This window comes from Halichoeres trimaculatus, unplaced genomic scaffold, assembly GCF_033239565.1.
Source record: "Halichoeres trimaculatus isolate MK-OKI-2021-1 unplaced genomic scaffold, fHalTri1.1 fHalTri1_scaffold_9, whole genome shotgun sequence".
NCBI lineage: Eukaryota > Metazoa > Chordata > Actinopteri > Labriformes > Labridae > Halichoeres > Halichoeres trimaculatus.
The window spans coordinates 31,281,894-31,301,130 of record NW_027437188.1 but is presented as its reverse complement, the minus strand read 5'-3'; the positions used below and the strand labels follow the sequence as shown (position 1 = coordinate 31,301,130).

At 41.8% G+C, this 19,237-nt stretch overlaps 1 protein-coding gene and 1 long non-coding RNA gene across 2 annotated transcripts in view; both read right to left on the bottom strand.

Annotated features, from left to right (window-relative positions):
- Positions 1 to 8,690, bottom strand: part of nectin1b (nectin cell adhesion molecule 1b) — a 107,516-nt gene extending 98,826 nt beyond the window's left edge. Inside the window, exon 1 of the mRNA XM_074679053.1 lies at positions 7,799 to 8,690. Coding sequence (XP_074535154.1) covers positions 7,799 to 7,850 — 52 coding nt within the window. The 5' untranslated portion in view covers positions 7,851 to 8,690. The remainder of the gene's footprint in view (positions 1 to 7,798) is intronic.
- Positions 8,691 to 9,578: 888 nt separating this feature from the next.
- The window catches only part of LOC141797562 (uncharacterized), a 91,931-nt gene continuing 82,272 nt past the window's right edge, over positions 9,579 to 19,237 (bottom strand). Inside the window, exon 4 of the long non-coding RNA XR_012599090.1 lies at positions 9,579 to 9,654. This is a non-coding gene — a long non-coding RNA (uncharacterized LOC141797562). The remainder of the gene's footprint in view (positions 9,655 to 19,237) is intronic.

Below are 19,237 nucleotides of genomic sequence, written 5' to 3'. Positions count from 1 at the left end.
TCCTGGAGAGATATCAGCGCGGAATATTAAATGAGCGAACACCATCACTCATTAAAAAGGGAAACATTTCATGAAACAAACCCCCTTTTGTATCAAGTGCTAACCAAGCCGACTCCTCAGCGAGCAGTGTCCTCAAAGGCAAGGCGAGGAGTCAGGAGGGAGAGGAAAGGGGGAGGGAAAGGGTGGGAGTGCACCCAAGTTTGGAGAAAGTCTGGGAGAAGTGTGAATTTCTGGAAGGAGATCAGATCCTGTGTTAAAATAAGAAAAATCAGAAAGCTAAAAATGACACTTCATGAATTATTCACATCTAATGTTGTTCTTTAAGCTCATCATGTGTTTCAGCTGCAGCCCTGGAGGGTATTTATCACTGGACGACATGTGCTGTGGGTGAGCTGAGGGCTTGTAATGGGATTGACAGATATTTTTTGAAGGCAGTTTTGGGTGTTTTCAGACTAAATCTGGAGACAGCACAAGCAAAGATTTACTGCCTTGTAAGTATGAGGTCATTTATATAAAAAAAAATCAAAAATTGCAGGATGAAAAAGCCACTTCTGCTGCACTTTCAAAAACACAAATCCTCAGTAAAAGTGAAAACAAAGCGACTTTGAAATACTTAAATCAGGATGAAAGAATCTTACAGATATGAAGGACTTTGAAAATGTATTATAGTCAAAGAGATGGAGCAGTTAAATTATCTTTAAAGGAGGGTTATACAATAGTGTGAAGCTTAGAATAGCACAGTTGTCAGAGAAGTACGTCTGTTCAATTTTTAATGTATTAAGGGCCGTACCCCTCCAACACCGGCCAGCTGATGCATCGCTCTGACACAGGACAGGAGGATTCAGAGCTGCAGGCCAGCGACTGTCAACAGTCTGCACGAGTCAGCATAAAATCCGACTGAGTCAAACTGCAGACAGACGGCGACTAGTCCATCAAGATGGAAAATGAGTCCCAGTCCAACTCGACTAGCTCGCAAAGCTGAGTAAGACAAAGGAGTGAAAAGCTCAGAGAGTGACCGATGCTGGAGCACAGCAAGTGTGACAAATCGAAGATGATCAGGAGATAGGGCTGAACGACTCTGGAAAATAATCCAATTGCAATTATTTTTTGACCAATATTGCGATTGCAATTTTGGGAGGGGATTTTTATCTTCTTCATTATTCACTTTACACAAGCAATAAACCATTTTATAGCATGACCAACACAACAAGGGATACTGTCAACATATAAACAATTCTTTCCTGTTGGCCAGGCCTACATGTTATGATGAAATGAGATGAATGGATGCATGAATTGATACGAATAACGCATCTTTATTTAACTATTACAATCACAGCAGAATATTGACTGATTGATTCAACTTCAAGCCTTGTAGAGATGTAACAATATTTAAGGACGCTGATCACAATTTTCTGGTCGATCTCCAATCTTTGAAAAGCCTGACCTGCTGATACCAATTTTCATTTTTGATTTTTTATAACTGTCAGCATATGCCTTCAATGTTCCAATCTTATTTTGTTGAAAATCATTGTATTATACCTGTGAAACAGTAAGATCTTTATGTCCTAGCTTTAACAACCAATAAAGTGTCCTGAGTTTTAGGTCTAAGAGCAAAAAGCAACAATGGCTGGCTGTCAGATCTTCCTGGAGGTATTTAAGATCAGTTTCATTAAGGAAATTGGCACCAATCGGTGGGTCGTTGTCTAATAATGTTATCATTAATTTCCTTGAATAAAATCAAAGGATCAAAGCACTGCAGAACAAAAGCCCTATTATGAACAATACTCTTAGAAATAAATATGAATCCTCTCTTCTATGAATCTCACACTAAATATAGTGTAGAAATGTGAATAAGACCAAATTTCTGGCTCAACCACTGAAATATGTCAACATGTGGAATGTACTTTTTTATTAAATTAAAAAAAAAAACACTGTGTGAACATTCTTCCATATGAAACTGTTCTTATATACCTCCGGGAAGGTCTGACAGCCAGACTTTGTTGCTTTTTGCTTTGAGACCTAAAACTCAGGACACTTTATTGGTTGTTAAAGTTAAAACGTAAAGATTTTATTGTTTAATGATTTTCAATAAAATAAGATAGGTAGATAGGCAGATAGGTTGATAGATGGATAGAACTTTAATTGTCATTGCAACAAGTACAACTAAATTGCAGTTACATCCCTTCCAAGACTTATAAGAACACAAACTTAGACAAGGGAAGACCGGAATGGGATAAACCTAGAAGCCAGCTGTCTAGCGCTCCTTTGACTAGATAAGAAATAACAACATTGGGAGAGGAGAGGAAAAAAAAAAACATCAATTCCAGACTGTTCCCCAAAAGGGGGCATAGTTTGAGATCAAGAAAAAAACACCTCCGCACATTGGAATATTGAAGGTATGTGCTGTCAGTTTAAAAAATAAAATCGGTATCGACCTACATCGGTATCGGCAGGTCAGGCTTTTTAAAAATCAGTGATCAGTGATCGGCTAGAAAATTGTGCATCCCTAGTATAAAAATCTTACTGATCTCTCATCAGTTACAAAACACAAAATAAAGTGAAGACATATAAATAAAAACAAAGTTTTGGCCCAACCACTGAAATGTGAACTGTGAATGTGTAGATTGCAAATTTTAGATGCACTTTTTTTTTTTTCTTAAATTGCAGCTTTTGTGGTTTGAAAATTGCATTCTGTTACATTGCGATGTCGGTTTATATTCGATCAATCGTTCAGCTCTATCAGGAGACCATACTGATAACTCCACTCAGTGTTTCAAAGCACCTGTATCTGTATTTCCACTCAGCATGCTCTGTTATCCAGCAGGTTACTCACTGACTAGTTAGGCACATCAGCCCGGCTGCCTGTTGTAAATTGACTTGTTCAGGCAGTCACACCAGAAGGTGGGCAGGCGGCGGTGGGGTGAGGTGTGGTGGGGTGGGGGCTGCACTGATCAGATCTGCTTTATTTTAAAGGCATACAGCCTTAGCGAGAACACCAGGAATTATCCACTCTCTCAATCCCAGATCAGCCCATGACTAAGTGCCCCAGTTGTAAACCCCGACACAATGAGCAAAGAACAGTATTCCCATATGGCTTCTTCCCCAAAAGCGCTGGAGCAGAAAATACGAGACGACTGCATAAAAATGTTTTAATGATGTTTTAAAAGGCTGCCTTCCCTTCACACAGCAGCACGGAAAACTGCAGAAATGGATGCTTTACCGCGCAGACATTAATACGATCTGCCTTAAACTGAAATGACTGATTACAGGTAGTAACTATAGAAACCGAACACAGGGGGGGAAACAGTGCAAGTTAACTCCACAAGCCAAGACAGTGCCCCATAAAAAGAGAGCAGACTGTCAGAATCCTTCCAACATGTGAGATTATTTACTTTCTTCTTCAGAGGAGGAGATTTACATCCACTCAGGAGCCATAATAAGACTTTCCCTCAGATGCTGAAACAGCTATCTGACAAACCACCAGGAAAATATGGAACAAGTGTAGCCAGTCAACGAAGAATTTAACCATTTAATCCTTTTGACAAGAACGGGTCTGGAAGAAAGAAGGAGACTCGACAGATTAATGCCAAATCAGACCCGCTCAAGGCAAGATTTGATCCCACTTATTGATTTCCTTTTTCTTTACTTTGCTGATTCTGCGATTAGAGTTGAAACAGAGAAGAATTTTAAGGCCTTAAATTGCAGCTGCAGCTTGCTGATAAACCTGTTTTTTTAAAGAATAATCCTGATCCAACATGGAGACTGTCTGGTGTAGAGGAGTGAAGGAGCAGGAGAGGACATCTAAGAGGCATCCGGAAATAAAACCAAATGTAAAAGACGCTGAACTGTGTGTTCTGATCCAAAAGGCTTTCGAGTAACCTTAGACTGCTGCTGCTGCTGTCTGGGACAAACACGACTTGTGTTATTTGACTAAACTTCCCTGAAACAGTCCCTTCCAGTGACGGAGGATCAGATCCAAACTGCTTCATCATCACAGAGACATGCAGAGGAGCTGTAAGCCATGACTCATTCATTTATCCTCATCATGATGAGAACGCTGGATGTAATCTCCAAACAATGGCGGAGCTGAACTTAATTTTACATTCATTCAGGCCTTAATACTATTTGTGCAGCCTTCAGCACGCAGAGAACACTCCATTTTGTCGTAACCTTTCCATTATTTAGGTTCAGTGCTTATCGCCATGTTTTATTCATGTATTTGGTGATACGCTGCCTGTGTGCGGGGCCACAGGAGCGGAAATGTGCTTCATGAACATGCAAAGAGAGATGACAATGTGCCTTTAGGATGTGGCATGGGGGACTGAACTCCACCAATACCAATATTTTATAGCTAAAGGATGGAAAAATGACACGTTTGAGAGCAGCTCCTGAAATAAATGAAGGGTGGATCCACTGCAGACGAGGAAATAAGAGAAACTACGCTCTAAAGAGACATTTCAAGCAGTGTTGGGAGAGGGATTTGCTAAAGAACTGACAGCAGAACCACAATGAGATAAATACTCAAAGAGATGAAGTTTGAGTGGCCCAATGCCTCCATTAGTTTCCATGGCGAAAAGAGAAGCTTAATCTCCTGTCAGCTCCCCTCAAGCCTGTCTCCCAGGACTCACAGCTCTCTTTCCCATCCATCACCTCAGCAGGGACCAAAGGGAGACTCCCCAAAGGAGCCAGGATCAGAGCAATTTGCATCCACACTCCAACCATCAAGGCCCAACAATCCCACAGTGCCTCTCTCCGCTTCGCTGTCAGCTCCACAAAAAGCAAAACGAAAACGCCACAGAGAAGCAATTACACTTCCCTTCAAAAGACAGAAAGAATTAGCAAAGTCACAACGCTAATGAAGCTGCACCAAAGTCGCTGCAGCTTTTGTCCCATGATGCATCTGGTGAATCACTCTCCTGCCTGTTCCAAGAGCTCAACATCAAACATCTGCTTCTGCACTTAACATGAACATGCAGCCGATGTCCTCATGCCCCCCCGACTGCTCAATCAATCCATCATCTGGAGTACGGCACATTTCACACACCAAAGTTGACTTCAATGGTCGTCAAATGAGTGTGAAAAACACACGCACGCTGCAGCAGCTCAGCGTGTGAGAGCTTGTCATGAGTCAAAACCAACTGTTGTGTTTCGGGGCTTCGGTGACAGGCTCGCGCATAGAAATCAGGCCGTTAGCCGAGCAGATCGCTCTAAAATGTGAAAACAATAAAGATGTCAATCAAAACTGGAAACATCACCTGTGGTTCACGTCTCTCAGGGGACGTTAGGAGAGGAAATCAGCGCAGTTAAAGGGCAGTGACACACAAACACAGCAGCTGTGTTGTGATAGTAGAAGAGAAGCTCACTACCAAATACTCATGCATGAAATGACTGACAGATCTGCACAACAGAGGTCTCCAGCAGAGTCGTTTCAGCCTGCATGCTGCCAACTTCCAACAAAGATTATAATTCACAGCAACACCATTTTCATTCCCGAATAATGGCGCGATCAAAGTTGATGCTTGTCCACAAATCCTGCATTCATTTCCCAAATGTTTAATCCAACCAAGATGAGGAATTAAAGCCGAAAAAATCTCCTTATCCCACCGCTGAGAGAGATATCTATAAGGGCTCGTACAGCAGCAGGACCCCGGGATGGAGCCAAGCCATAAACAACCACCTGGCTGCAAACTCAATTCACACCCAATTAAATAGCAGTGTGCAATGCTGGAGAGAGCAGGAGCTAATATGGGAAAGCAGGAACAGAGCTGCTGTTATAATTCACAGATCCATTATTCTCTATGTTCCTTTTTGATAATCTATTTGGCACACAGCTCAGGATATTTTCTGTTTATGAATTTGGCACTCTTGTGTTTTCGACTAATGGTTATTGCAATGACAAGCACAAATGGCTTCCCCAAATGGATGACTGCAACAGGCTTTTGCAGCCACTTGCATTTGTTAGCCCCCCTCCTCCTCCTCCTCTTCCTCCTGCTTGTTTGTGCTTGGGTAATGAGAGAAGAGTCTGGAACATGTTGTATATCAATTAAGCCATCAAAGACGCTGGGCATTTATGGCAACGCCCTTTAACCCCAGGGTGAAAAGGCAAATTCTTGTTTTTGCATGTCAAAAGAAATGGCACCAAACAACAGCTGAAATAAAACTATTTCCAAGCCCTTCCCTCTATAAAGATGTCTGACAGCATGAATTATGCACACGCTCAGGTTTTAAATAACTACAGCAGCAGAACAAAACAGGAATAAGGGCAAAGTGTATTCATATGATGTCTAATTAGGCTCGGAAACACCCCCCTGCTTTCCTCCCGATGAGACATCTCCAGGACGCTTTAAGAGCAATTTTTAAGACATTTTCCACTCCCTTGATTGAACAGCTTCAAAAGATTTCCACCGTGAATCCCAAGGGAACCAGTTAATCCTGATCTTCTGCACAAGCAAAGGGATCATCTCAATGTAAATCAGACAGAGGCTTTTGATCAAAGTCTTCAATCAGTCTTAAACACATGATGCTATAAGAAGCCCCCCGCTCCGAACGAGGTCAGCACTGTGGTTGTTCTGGAGCTCAACGGAGGTTTAAAAAAGAAAACAGAAAGAGATGTGACAAAGTATTTGCCTGGAAGGAAGTTTTTAGTTTCATTTGACTAGAAAATGAGGAGGAAAAAAAAACAAGGTCAGTAAAAGGCAGGGCTTTGAGTTGCAAATAAATAAAAGAACAGAGGATTAACTCCAAACATGATGTGACTTTTCTTGACCACACTTGACCCACGTCCAGTTCGTTCTAAAAATGAGGGCGCCAGACAGAATTTACCACACATAAACAAAGCAGAAACTTTCAGCTTAGCTACACAAGCCCTCCAGCACAACAAACACACACACAGGGGTTTAAATGCACAGTGTGTTGTAGTTGGCTTTGTTTTGTTTCCTAATTAGCAGCTTGTCAATACAACCAGAATAATGATGCGTCTTCCGATAAGCGTCAGATGCGCGTTTTACGCATGCGTTTAAATGATTAGGCCCTCTTTGGGGAGCTTTAATGTCAGGGTGATCAATGTCAAATTATCACTCCATTTATCAGCCAGCGGTGTTTCCTTCTGCAGCTCACCCTCTGCCCAAAAAAACACACACACCATCCCTTCCTCCTTTGGCTCTTTAAAGCTGTCATATACTCAGAATAATTCATCCAAGGGTGGCTGAAGCCAAAGACAAATGTCACCACAACCTGACTCACTCTTCCTCTGAAAATATCAGGATGGAATATGAGAGCAGCACAGGCCCTGAGGATTTCAATCCTGCAGAAAATGAAGGACATTTCAGACACATTTGGTTCTTACATTCTGTAATCTTTGTTTTCAGTGACAGACTAACAGACCGCAGCAGAGGCTGCAGAGGCCATGGATATCAATTGTCATTCAGGAGCTCTCCGAGGCTCAGAGTTGCCATTGCAATGAGATATTGGAAAACTTGGAGAGAGCTGGCCTGCACGGTTCGCTCATATCGCCATCTGCCTGCCGCAAGAGTAACTTCATTATTTTGCAGCCAAATAAGTATTCTGCAGCCGTTTGTGAGGGGTAGAGTCCAAGACTGAAACACTTTCCAATTTTCTCTCACTCATTTGCACATCTTGTTGCAAAACACAAAGCCTGCAATCACGCTGATCCACCCATTCATGCATTAATCATGTCTCGTGCCAAACATCACGGAGCGCACGCATCCACACACGAAAGATGGGGGGTGATGATAAAATGAGAAAGATATGAGTCACATATTGTAGTCTGTATCCTTACCTTGGATGTGCAGCGCTAACAGGAGGATCCACATCCCCACACACATCGCCATGGCTCCTCAAACTATCCGGATCTTCTCTGATAACCTGACACTGGATGATCGGGCTCACTCGTGACGACAAAGACCAAGCATGTAACTTCTGCAAATCCCACTTCGACCCCAACTATAGTCTACCTCCCTTCACTGAGCAGCACGACACTTTCGCGAAACTAGAGGATCGTTTGTGCGCTTCTCTCCGTAGCAAAGCATCAATTTCACGCCTGCGTCGATTCCTCTTTCTGGCAGAGAGTTTGCACAAAGTAAAACCTGGCCGGATCCTTCGAATGAGATCCAGGCGGCTGCAGATGAGCCGTGTAGGTGATGGAGTGTGAGGGGAGGAAGAGTTTGTTCTTTATGTGAGCAGCTCTTCTAGTTTAAACATCCAGCCTTTGTTGCTCCATCCACCGCAGCGGCTGCAGGACTCTGTCTCTCCCCCTTCCAGGATCGTGGATCGGAGGTAAAGTGGGCGGGAGGTCCTCGATCGATGCTGTGCTGGGAAGTTTCCAACACTTGGAGAGTTCCTCTGAGGAAATGTCGCCTTTTCTTCCGTCTGCGCAATTGACACAGCACCTCACAGATAATCTGCTGGCACCGTTCCTGTTTTAGTTCCTTAAGTTCCCTGGTTTCTCCCGGTCCGCAGCCACACGCACAGCCGGAGGGATCCACACAGCAGGCCGGTGAAGTTGTTGGAAGTCTGGAAATGGAGGGATGAGCCCCCCTTTTCTCCTTTTTTTTAGGGTGAGATACAGTGTAGCTTTATCCCGCTCTGCGCACCGCCCCGCTGATCTGCCACCACAGTGTGTTGCTGACTATCGCTGACGCTTTGGGAGAGATCGGGATCGGGTGACGTTGTGCAAGGGAGGAGCCTGGATTGTCCTGCAAAAAGCAGAAGCATCGCATGGAAAACTATAGCACTCTGGAAGCCCCGCTAGGAAGTAACACAAACTTTTTTTTTCTTAACGCCTGCGAAAAACGTCTTTTGTTGAAGAAGACGGTGAGAAAATCGAAAACTATTTCCGGGTGGAAGTCTGACGCAGTGACTGGGATTATTAGGAAGAGTGTGGGACGATAAAACAGCATGTACAGGCATGCTGAAGTGAAACAACAGTCACATGTTGAAACCTTTGAGTACCTTGGAACTGCAAGTGACTCAAATTAGATCAAGAATGAAGTTCCTTTTTATCATTTCTCTTACAACCACCACTTAAAAAAAAAAAAAAAAAAAAATCATATGCAAAATTTCCCCATTTATACTCTTTAGAAGACATATGAATAAAATTATCAAAATATTTTTATAAAGCCCAAAACAGCTGCGTATATCACTTTATATCTCACAGAAAAGTAAAAAACTGAGTCCAATAAATGACAAATTGTGGTATTTTTAATCTGCAGGGAATCAAGAATCATCATCTTAATGACTCCTGCGGCACCCCAGACCTCATGTGAACCACAGCTCTAATAAACAAGTTAGGGAGGGGCAGAGAAAGCTCAAGTCAAATATTAACCAAATAATCATCTGCACATACTCTCATAGTGAGGTCATGAATGAAACCACAGAGAAGAGGGGCTTTTATTTTGGTGGTCATGGGAGTGAAAGGGACATCCTGGAGTAAAGTCAACAATTCCTTGAATCTTTAACCACATATGAGTAAGTTTTAGCAAGAAGAGGAGGGTGTGTGTTTTACCTCATGTGCAGCTGTGAGAGCTGACTAACACTTCTCCTTCCTTCCTTCCTTCCTTCCTTCCTTCCTTTCTCCTCACTCTCCAGCCAGTTCATCCTTCCCTCCCAAAGCAGGATCAGGCATGATGGTGCAGCCTGTAAATGAATGGGCGGATCAGTGTGATAACACTTCCCTCTTGTGGACACTAGTTCCTCAGATAATTACAACAGACAAGGACCAACATGCTTGATGATGTGCGTTGGATGTTGTGCTAAAAATCACGCCTTCCGCTTCTGATTTATCAGAATTATCAGCTGAACAGAAAGAGGAATCACCGAGCATGACAAAACAGCTCGGGGGCCAATTGGTTATTAGGGTCAGAGTAGTGTTTGTGGCATGGTGACATAAATCAAAGAGGGTAAAGTGGAAAACAACATGCACCATCGCGCTATCCCTCAAAGTGAAGGATGTGCAGTTAATAAACAAGCCTACAAAATCCTGTTAAACACAACAGAGGAGGAGCTGCACATTCACACTGAAGCATAGAGATAAACTCAACTCTTGACATTTGGTTTGTCAAATACAAAAAAGGCTGCTGCTTGAAATTCTGTGTGCTTATCCCAAACTAATGGTTTCAGCAAATGGAATCCTGTCGGCTGGATGAACTATAGAGTTTACAACTGAAATGTATTACTGCCTATTGACTGTCTGTTGGGTATCATGTGAGATAGGAGTATTCCCAGCATCATGAATAAAATATATTAAGTATGAATTAACTACGTCAATTTTACACTACATTTTACCGTTTGGCAGATAATAAGTTAACTTCATAAACCTTGAAAAGGTCAGTGCAGCAGCAGAGGAAGCAGCAGCAGCAGCCTGAGGGTATTCAGAGCAGGGAAGTACTCTAAATCTGATCGACTTTGAGCATTAAATCCTCATCTTCAAGGACATCTACCCTAAATGTGCCCATGAGCAAGGCATCATCCTAAAGTTTCACTCCATGTCTCCGTGTCTGGACAAACTTACAGTGAGAGATGGAAAAAAAAAAAAAAACTCTCGCCTCTTGACTTTGGCGCATTAACTCCGGTGCCCCTTACATCGAGCGGCAGAGGTTGTGATTGATTTACAGGCGAGCTGATGAAATTTGATACACTCATTCAGAACCACAGCTTGAGCCTCTGCTCAAGGCCGGCGCTGGGGCCTCTGAGGAGATTTCAGAACTGCTCTGCATGAAAATTTGGAGATCCATCTGAAAAATGATTGTTATTTTGTGTGCTCGATAAAAAAGTGATAGATGAAGCTTTTATGATTAATACATCATAATCAAATAAGCAGTGATGATGCATTTCGCTGCAAAGAAGAGTAATTGATGTTTTGCTGACGACAGTATCACCAATTTATCTTTCAATGAGGAAGTGTTGCAGACTGCAGTGCTCCTTTCAAGCACTGAGGGTGATAAGAGTTTAACTTCACAGGGGAACGTGTTCAATTACTTTTCACAGCACAAGGTGTGATTCTAACCTCTGGGTCTGAAAAGTTAACCTGACACCCATCTGTTATTAAGCTGCTTTTTTTTCTAATGACCAGCAGGGGGCAACTCCACTTGTTGCTGTGGAAGTTTCTGAAGTTTCTCACTTGCATTATTACTGAGGTAAACATTCTTCATATTAGTTTTGTGTTTCAAGTCTTGTTAGAACTTAAACATGAGGTCTTTGTGAGCTTAGGTCCAATGTTGAGAAAAAAAAAAGTAAAGACAGAAATTGAAAAAAGCAGGGAACTTTTTATGTTGTATTTCTAGCCTCTATGCTTTTATCAAATCCAAAGTGCCTGCTTTGTGTATGCTAACCAAGCCAGATCTACCAATAGCTGATATCTCGACATTTTCCCAACACTTCCTAACTGGTTCACGGGCATCATGTTGCCAAAATATGGTTAATACAGGATCTTAAATGGCTATTTAAAGTAGTTTCCTTTATATCTTAACTGGCGACTGCCTGCTGCTGTGGACCTGCCAGAAACCAGCTGCTAACAGCATCTTTTCTGCATCCTCCTCTGAACCTTTCTCATCAGATGTCTAACATGAGTCAGGCACTGCTTAATGTTTCTGTTATTTATTTTCTTCTTCCTTTGTTTTGTATTTTTTCTGGCTAAATGCTGGAAAGTGATTGGCTCATGGTGGGTTAAGATCAGATCAGACTCCTTAGCTTGTCTCAGTGTTGGATGTTTGTTATTAATATAACATTAGCAGGTCTAAATCACGGGCTGTATAATGTATGAACCTAGTTTTAGCAGCCCAACCATAGACTGTAAAATTAATGGACGTAGTCTCCCCCCTTCTGTTTCCGAGGTGGACTTTTGAAGCAGATCGGCTACCGCAGCCATATTGGAAGTGACGGGAGCTTCAAGTACAGCTATAGGGTGCCTGTCAATCACGTGAGCTGAGCTATGCCTCTGATTGGGCGAGCTTGTGATCTTGATATCCTCTAAACTTCCAAGTAAGTAAAACATTCACCTAATTTCTGCTTTGAAAACAGTTTTTTTCTGACTTGGTGTGTATGTGACTACTGGTACTTCTGGAGCCAGCCTCAAGCAGAAACTCAAGGAACAGCAGATTTTAGCACTACCACACTGTCTCATGTTCTCAGACTGGAGGTTGTCTCTTGAGCCCTACCCAAAGGTTTCTGATACAGCAGTTTGAAGTCTATTGTTGGCCAGGAGCCCTACTGGAAGTGTTAACCTCTACCTGGCTTTTGTTGAGGTGGTGTGAGTTAAGGAGGCTGGACCTGGCCTTCCTCTCTTAAAGCTACAGGGTGCCAGTCTGCCAAAGACATCAGCTGTGCCTTCAATTGGGCAAAAATCGTCATCTTTCCCCACCGTACAGTGTGCCATAGAAGAAATGAGTCATTCAGACTAAATTCATGTTTTGCACAATGCTGTAAATATGTTCATTTTTCCTGAAAAAAATGGCTTTTTAAAATTGTTGTGTTTATGGTTTCTGGTACTTCAGGGAATCAGTATTAAGTAGACATTTCAGAAATTGTAAATTTAAACACTTTGGCTTCATTTCTTGAAACTGGATGTTTCTGATTGGTTTGGACCTGCTTATTTTTTTAAATAAGTGCCTTGAGATACCATTTGTTGTGATTTGGTGCTTATGGTGTGTTCCATTTGTACCTGGAAGTTGGAATTTCTGAGTCCTGGGTGGGAACGCCCTAAGGTAGGAATCTCCTACTGGGAAGTTGGAGCATCCACGCCACCCCGAGGTCCTGATAGGAAATTCTGACTTCAGGGGTAAACAGTAATTAAGCTAATGTTATTTTCTGTTTATTTTAGCATTTCTGACTAGTGTTTGTTGCAAGAATCAGCCGTATACATAGTATTATTCAATGTTTATATGCAGAAATACTGGTGTTATGGCAAGATTTTCAGACTTGGCAACTGGAATGCTGAAATTTGTACATGACGTCATTTCCATTCCCGACTTCTCAGTTCTGAGCACAAATGGAACGCACCATTAATAAACAAAGATTGATTGACTGATCACTTTGTCCAAATATAGGCAACAGTAAAATTGTCAGCTTTGAGAACCCTAACAAGCCATCCATAAACCTCCTTATACCTGTTGCACACAAACATAATGCACGTCATGTCATCATTCATATCCGTGTTTATAAGATGTAATGCAGTGACTTAATCTGGTTTAGAAAATGTGGTTAAATACAAGCCTGTAAGTCTGTGTAGGCACATTTTCTAAATAAAAGCCATGCAGGAAAGCAGCATAATTCAGTCACATTATGTCATATCAATAACCGTGACACAGGGCGTGAGTCAAATCATCCTCAGTGATGCAAACATGATTTATAAACCATGACATCTGTCTTATTGGTGACCGATGTGAGCTGTCACAAACTTCAAATTGCGGGAACAGAAATGATGGCAGAACTTTGGCAAAGTGTTGATGAGCAAAGCAGAATCCAGGTTTTCAGCAGTCCAGGAAAGCATGAAATCTGCATTGGGCCTGACCCAGGTCTTCCTCCCTGGAGAGGAGAAGACTCCTGTGATCCAAAACTGTTTGTCTCCCTGGCCTGGAAAACGTGATAGAGAAATGTGTGCAGGAGGGGAACCGTCTGCAGCGCTTTGTGTTTGTTGAACAAACACAGACCCCGAGATGTTGATTTAGATCTAAACATATGAAACTCTTAGAAAACACGATCCAGGAAGCAAACTTCACCCTGAATGCCCTGTGTTGAAAACCGGACAGAATAACATAACAGACACCTGCAAGACTGGTTTTCAGTGTTACAGGAGCTGAGAAGGAAAACTGGCTGCATGGCTTTGCAACCTTAAAGTGAGACTTTACATAAGAGTGCAATCACAAAGAAGTGGATATGATTTATGCACAACATATCATTTGAATCTCAAGTAAAACAATCATGTACCTAACATACAAATACGATTGCAGCATGGGAGAGAAAAGGCCAATCTGCAGCTCCGTATGAGGTGGCTAATCTCTTCCAGAGTGAGCGTGAAGGTCTTATCAACCTTTTACAGTCCTTTCTATTGACTGTGTATTATCTTTTCCTTCAAAGATCAATCAGAGAGACAGATACCAGCTCTCTGGCATCAGCTGCATGAGCTCCACAATCAGTGCAAAGAAGAAAGGAGGAAGCCTCAGAGAGTTTGACTCTCAGCAGGTCCAAAGAAAAGCCCAGAAAACACCAGATCAGAAGTCAGTCACACTCTTCTCACCTCTGGCGGCTGAGTGTTGGACAAAGTAAGAAAATGTTCCTCTAAATCCAAAGGCTGAGGCTAAATAAGAGGGTTTGTATTTTTTTTTACACAAGACAGTGGATTATGCACCAATTTCTCTCCTGCTTCTTGTAACCTGTTCTTTGCCTACTGTTGAGTGAAACTCACTGTTCCGTGCGTTGTGTTTAATGCTTGAATATTCATCAGGGTCCCTAGAACTGCTCCCAAAACAGTTACACTTTTGATTTAAGGCAAAAAAAATTGAAAGCTGAGGTGGATTTTATCAACATCTCTTCATCTCTGGTCTGTCACATCATTTTAAATATATACTTTAGTGTAATTTTAGATGCCGCACTGCTCCTGCATGCTAAAAATACTTTCACATATCTGTCTTGAATCTCTTCAGGGAGGGGAAGTCTTTTGGGATGTGCTGTTTAAACAGGCAGGAATCAGACGACTGAATTGAAACTGTAATTTATTCAATAAACTTGAGCTCTTATATTCCACATAATGGTATTTTTAGCTGCTGACAACATGTCTTAAAAGTATTTTAAGGATAGAATAATCCATAAAACAGCATTAGAAGTTCAGCCTGTAGCCTTTCAGAGTCTGTGCAGACCAGACCAGACAGAAGCAGAGGCGGAAAAACACCCAAACAAACAAAGTGAGCTCTTCATCACAACCCACACCACAGCCAAAGCCAAATTTTCTTCACTGTACTGTTTATATTATCACTAAGTGGCACCACACGTGTGCCACGTCTTCTATTATTGGGTAACAAACCATGACAAAGCAGACTCAGCTTGTACAGACCTCACTGTTGGTTTTTACAATCAGCAGCAGAGCCCTCAGTGTGTCTGGCTCTGACCACAAACATAGTCAACACAAAATGGTAAACTTGTGTTTTGGCTGCATGTTCACAGCAGAAAGTGTGATTTGGTGGCTGTAATTGCAAACTTTGGAAAGCAGGTCAGAGAGAAAGCCTTAAAACAGCCAATCCTTCCGTTTGTGTGGAAACTGCACCACAAAGAAATGAAATCTCATCAATTGTTTTTGTCTTATTTTCCGTAGAAAATGTGTTTTTAGACTAAATCTGAGCCACATTCACCTGAGCAGTCCATAGTTCATTTTTTCACTCGTTAAAAGCAATTCAAACCTCATTTTTGTCTCTGAATAACTTAAAACAAGACACTTTTCTGGACTGATCAGTTGAATGTGGCTCATATTGAGTTTAATAAGACAATTTTTACTTAAAACAAGACAAAAACACTTGATAAGATTTCTGTTTTTTTTTCAGTGTGTCAATAGCTAGATCTTGTGAAAACAGCCCCAAACACACTTTTATTTATCTTCATGTTTGAGGATCCCCTTTATGTACAGTCATGTAATATTCTACAATTTTACCACAAAGTCATATAGACAGACTTTTTTTTTCTCATACCAGGTGAGAGTCCAGCAAGGCGTGGTGAAGGACTTCCAGACAGCTTGAGTCCAGATCAGAGGAGACCCCTTGATTCCCATTCTAATGATAATCCTCGCCTCAATAACATTAAACTGTAAAACTGCAAACTCGTTGACTTCTGGCTTGGCTGTGCTCATTATGTCAGTTTGTTGTCATAGTCAAGCGAAATGCAATTGGGTTTTGACACCATTTAGTTCTGTGCATGACTTCCCGTCCAGCTTGATCCACTTTTTGTAAATAGATGCAACACAGCTCTTAGCATTCGACAAAAATAGGATGTATCTTTGTTGCTGTTACCTTGTTGCTAGGCGCCGCCCAGTTGTGGCAGCCTGTTGCAGCAGCTCTCTCTTCTTGTAATTCTTTCGGTCTCTTTTTCGTCATCTTTGTATTTGGAGTAGGTTATTACTTTATATGGTTCATTTGTTGATCATGGACACCAAACTGGTTTTGTTTTCAGTGATATTTTTACAATTTTTGCTCCTGTGTTTGTCTAGAGATGCTACATGTAACCATGGTTGCATTGTTTACATGTGAGATCAGCCATTAGCAGCCTGTAGCATGTCAATGCTAGCTAGTGCAAGGCCTAATGTTTCCCCATAAGGTGAGGAGGAGGAGGTGAGGATGATGTTCTGGTACTGAGGTGTGAGCTAAGAGGTGACGACATCGACCTGTCCTTTCATCATCATTATTAGGAACAGATCTGTCTCTAATAAGATGGAAAAGCTAGCCGTGCTAGCCCAGCAACAGAGGGAATACCAGAAGGCAGAGTAGCATTATACTATTTACAGACATGTCTAACAGAGCGAACACTGGACATGGCCAAGCTGTCATCATTTTTCTTATGGATCTTTTGCACTTTCCATACACTTTCTTACTTTTGTTTTCTTGATTGCTGCTATGACCCCTCCTAAATTTTCTCTCTGGGACAAATAAAGTCTATCCTTTTCTATTCTATTCTACAAGTTCAGCAAATGCAAGAGAGCCCTTGTGAGTTGACACACTGACTTTGATAGCAAAGGAAAAACATATTTTCACACATACTAGACCTTTAAATATGCTCATTTTTCTTAAACACAAGCCTACAAATAATGTGGTGCTTTGTTGCTGCATGTTGTGTACATTGATAATAACTTGATTAAAATTTAATGCTGTGGTTAAAGCTGAGATATGTGCTGGTGTTTTAAAGGTTAACAGGAGGATGTAAAGAACCAAAGAGGTGCTTATTCATGAGAAAATCACTTAATGATTCTCCTTTTCTGTATGAGGGAAAACAGATTTTCTTCTGAAAAGAAAATATCACCTAATGATAACAAAATAGCTTGTTAGTGCGAGAAAAAGTGGTGATTTTTCTTTGTCGAGCCAAATGCACAGTTCAGGGCTGTTGTGGTTTTCATAATTTAAAACAAGCCAGAACACAAAAATAATGGCCTCCCAAAGAAACACAGATGACGCACTGCAGCCGACAGCTTTTCAAAGTATGAGCACTGAGCTGGGATTCTGTCTTTTATTTATGAATACTGATGTGTTTCATTTCCAGGACAAAGAAATGTGATTTAGTTTCGCATGTAGGTGTGAGTGTGTGCACCTAATGTGTGTATGTGAACGTGTGAGAAAGACTTAAGATGAATGTTTCCTCGCGGGAACGTTTAAGAAAACGCCTGTTTTTCTCTACAGGAGGAAATCAATCTCTAATAAAAGAGCTCTAAAGTCACATCCTGTTGCTCATCTACAACAGCAGAAGAGTTAACTAGGCAGCCAGCAATTGAGTGAAAACAAGTCAGGGTAAGATGCACTGGCACACAGCTATATCTGCAGGGATACAATTGACCTGTGTGTGCTAGCTAGCTGCCACTAATGAGACAGCATTAGCCTTAGCTTATGTGCCAGTTAAAGAGCCATTTTGGTAAAAAGCTGAGCTAACAGGAAGAGGATTCTCATCCGGCAAACAAAAACAATGTCCCGGTTGTGTGTAATCACATGCACAGAATGAAGAAGACACACTAAGCTGAACTTAAGACCATAAAAAGCATCTGTTGGAACCAATCATGAGCATTCCTCAGGTTTGAATTCACTCCCTGACATTTATTGTTGATGTTTTTACATATTCAGAGCTATGCTAATCCACTCACACTTGATTTTTTGTGCCTCTCAGCTCTTGTTGAAGCTGTGCAGAAGTGTTGTGATTGCATTATCTTTGCAAACTGTGGCTCCAGCCGCTACATCTCAGCACGGGGGAGCTTTTGCAGTGGCAGCAGGATAAAATCTCTTCTCGGAGGATAATGAGATGGATCACATGCATGGCAGCGCTTGCTAACTTACATGGTTTTAACTATCTATCAACGGGCTCATTTTCAAGCCACTTCAGCCCCTTTACCCAGACTGGGCTGTCTCCACTCTGACTGGCTGCCTTGTTAAAAATGTGGATGTTTCTGCACCAGAGTTCAGCCCCGCATGCAAAGTAAATTATCATTCTGAGGGTGCTATCAGCCATCCCTAAATCACTCATGGTTTCTTAATCACACCCTTCCTGGTGGCAATAATCCACATTTATTTCACTCATCACGGCTAAAAATAGAGAGGGTTTAGCATAGCTGTGCCTTCCTAAGCTGTGAAAGGCAGGTTACTGTCACTAACGCCCATGTGAGCCAGCCGAGGTTGATTCACTTTCAGTCCAATCAATTCACATTGTAAATAGGAACTGCCTCATTTGCTAATGGGTGAGTATTCATTGTGATATCTGCGAGTTCACTATGACAACCTTTTCATGCCAAAAGCTTTTCAGTTTTTTGAATTTTTGAAGAATAACCACTTTGCTGAATTGATTGCTGAATGGAGAATGAATTGAATCCGGCTTTTGTGCCAGCATTCAAAGCCACGGTTTAGCACATGTGCTTCACAAATTTGCAGAAAATGTTCCCTGCCTGTCCTTTCTGATAAAATGCCTAATGTAATTGACATCCTTCCTGGTCCTATGCAACAAGAGTTTAGCATTTTAGCGAGGAAAACAACCCAGCAGAGCTGCATGGCTCATAAAGACTTTCTATTACCTCAGCTTCAGGTCATCCCCGAATGTTTAAGGACAATTTAAAGTCAGCACCACCCACAAACCACACCTCCACACTCAGAGAGGCGACAGTTCATGCAAATACCTGCAAGGTCGAAAAGTAATGTGGTGAAAACTTCCACTGTGGTGTCGTTGTCGTCGTACTGTACAGACTACATCAGCTATTTTACAAAGTGATAATGGAAAGAAAAAGAAGTCTCCTTCTGTCAGACTGTGAGGAGGACACCCGAAGGTGACACAGCTGCTTCTTTCAGAGCCTCACTCCTCCAGTTTGGATGCTCCATGATTCAGCACTAAGTTAACCAGATTACTTGTTTCTGTAATTACATTGTCTATCCTCCACAGTATCACCTACAATCATTAAACCCCACTTGTTGTTTCCAGAACACTGCGCCCCAATATACTGTTAGCACGAGCCAAACATCCCATAACAGGATTTCCCTTCTCCTATTTAAAACGA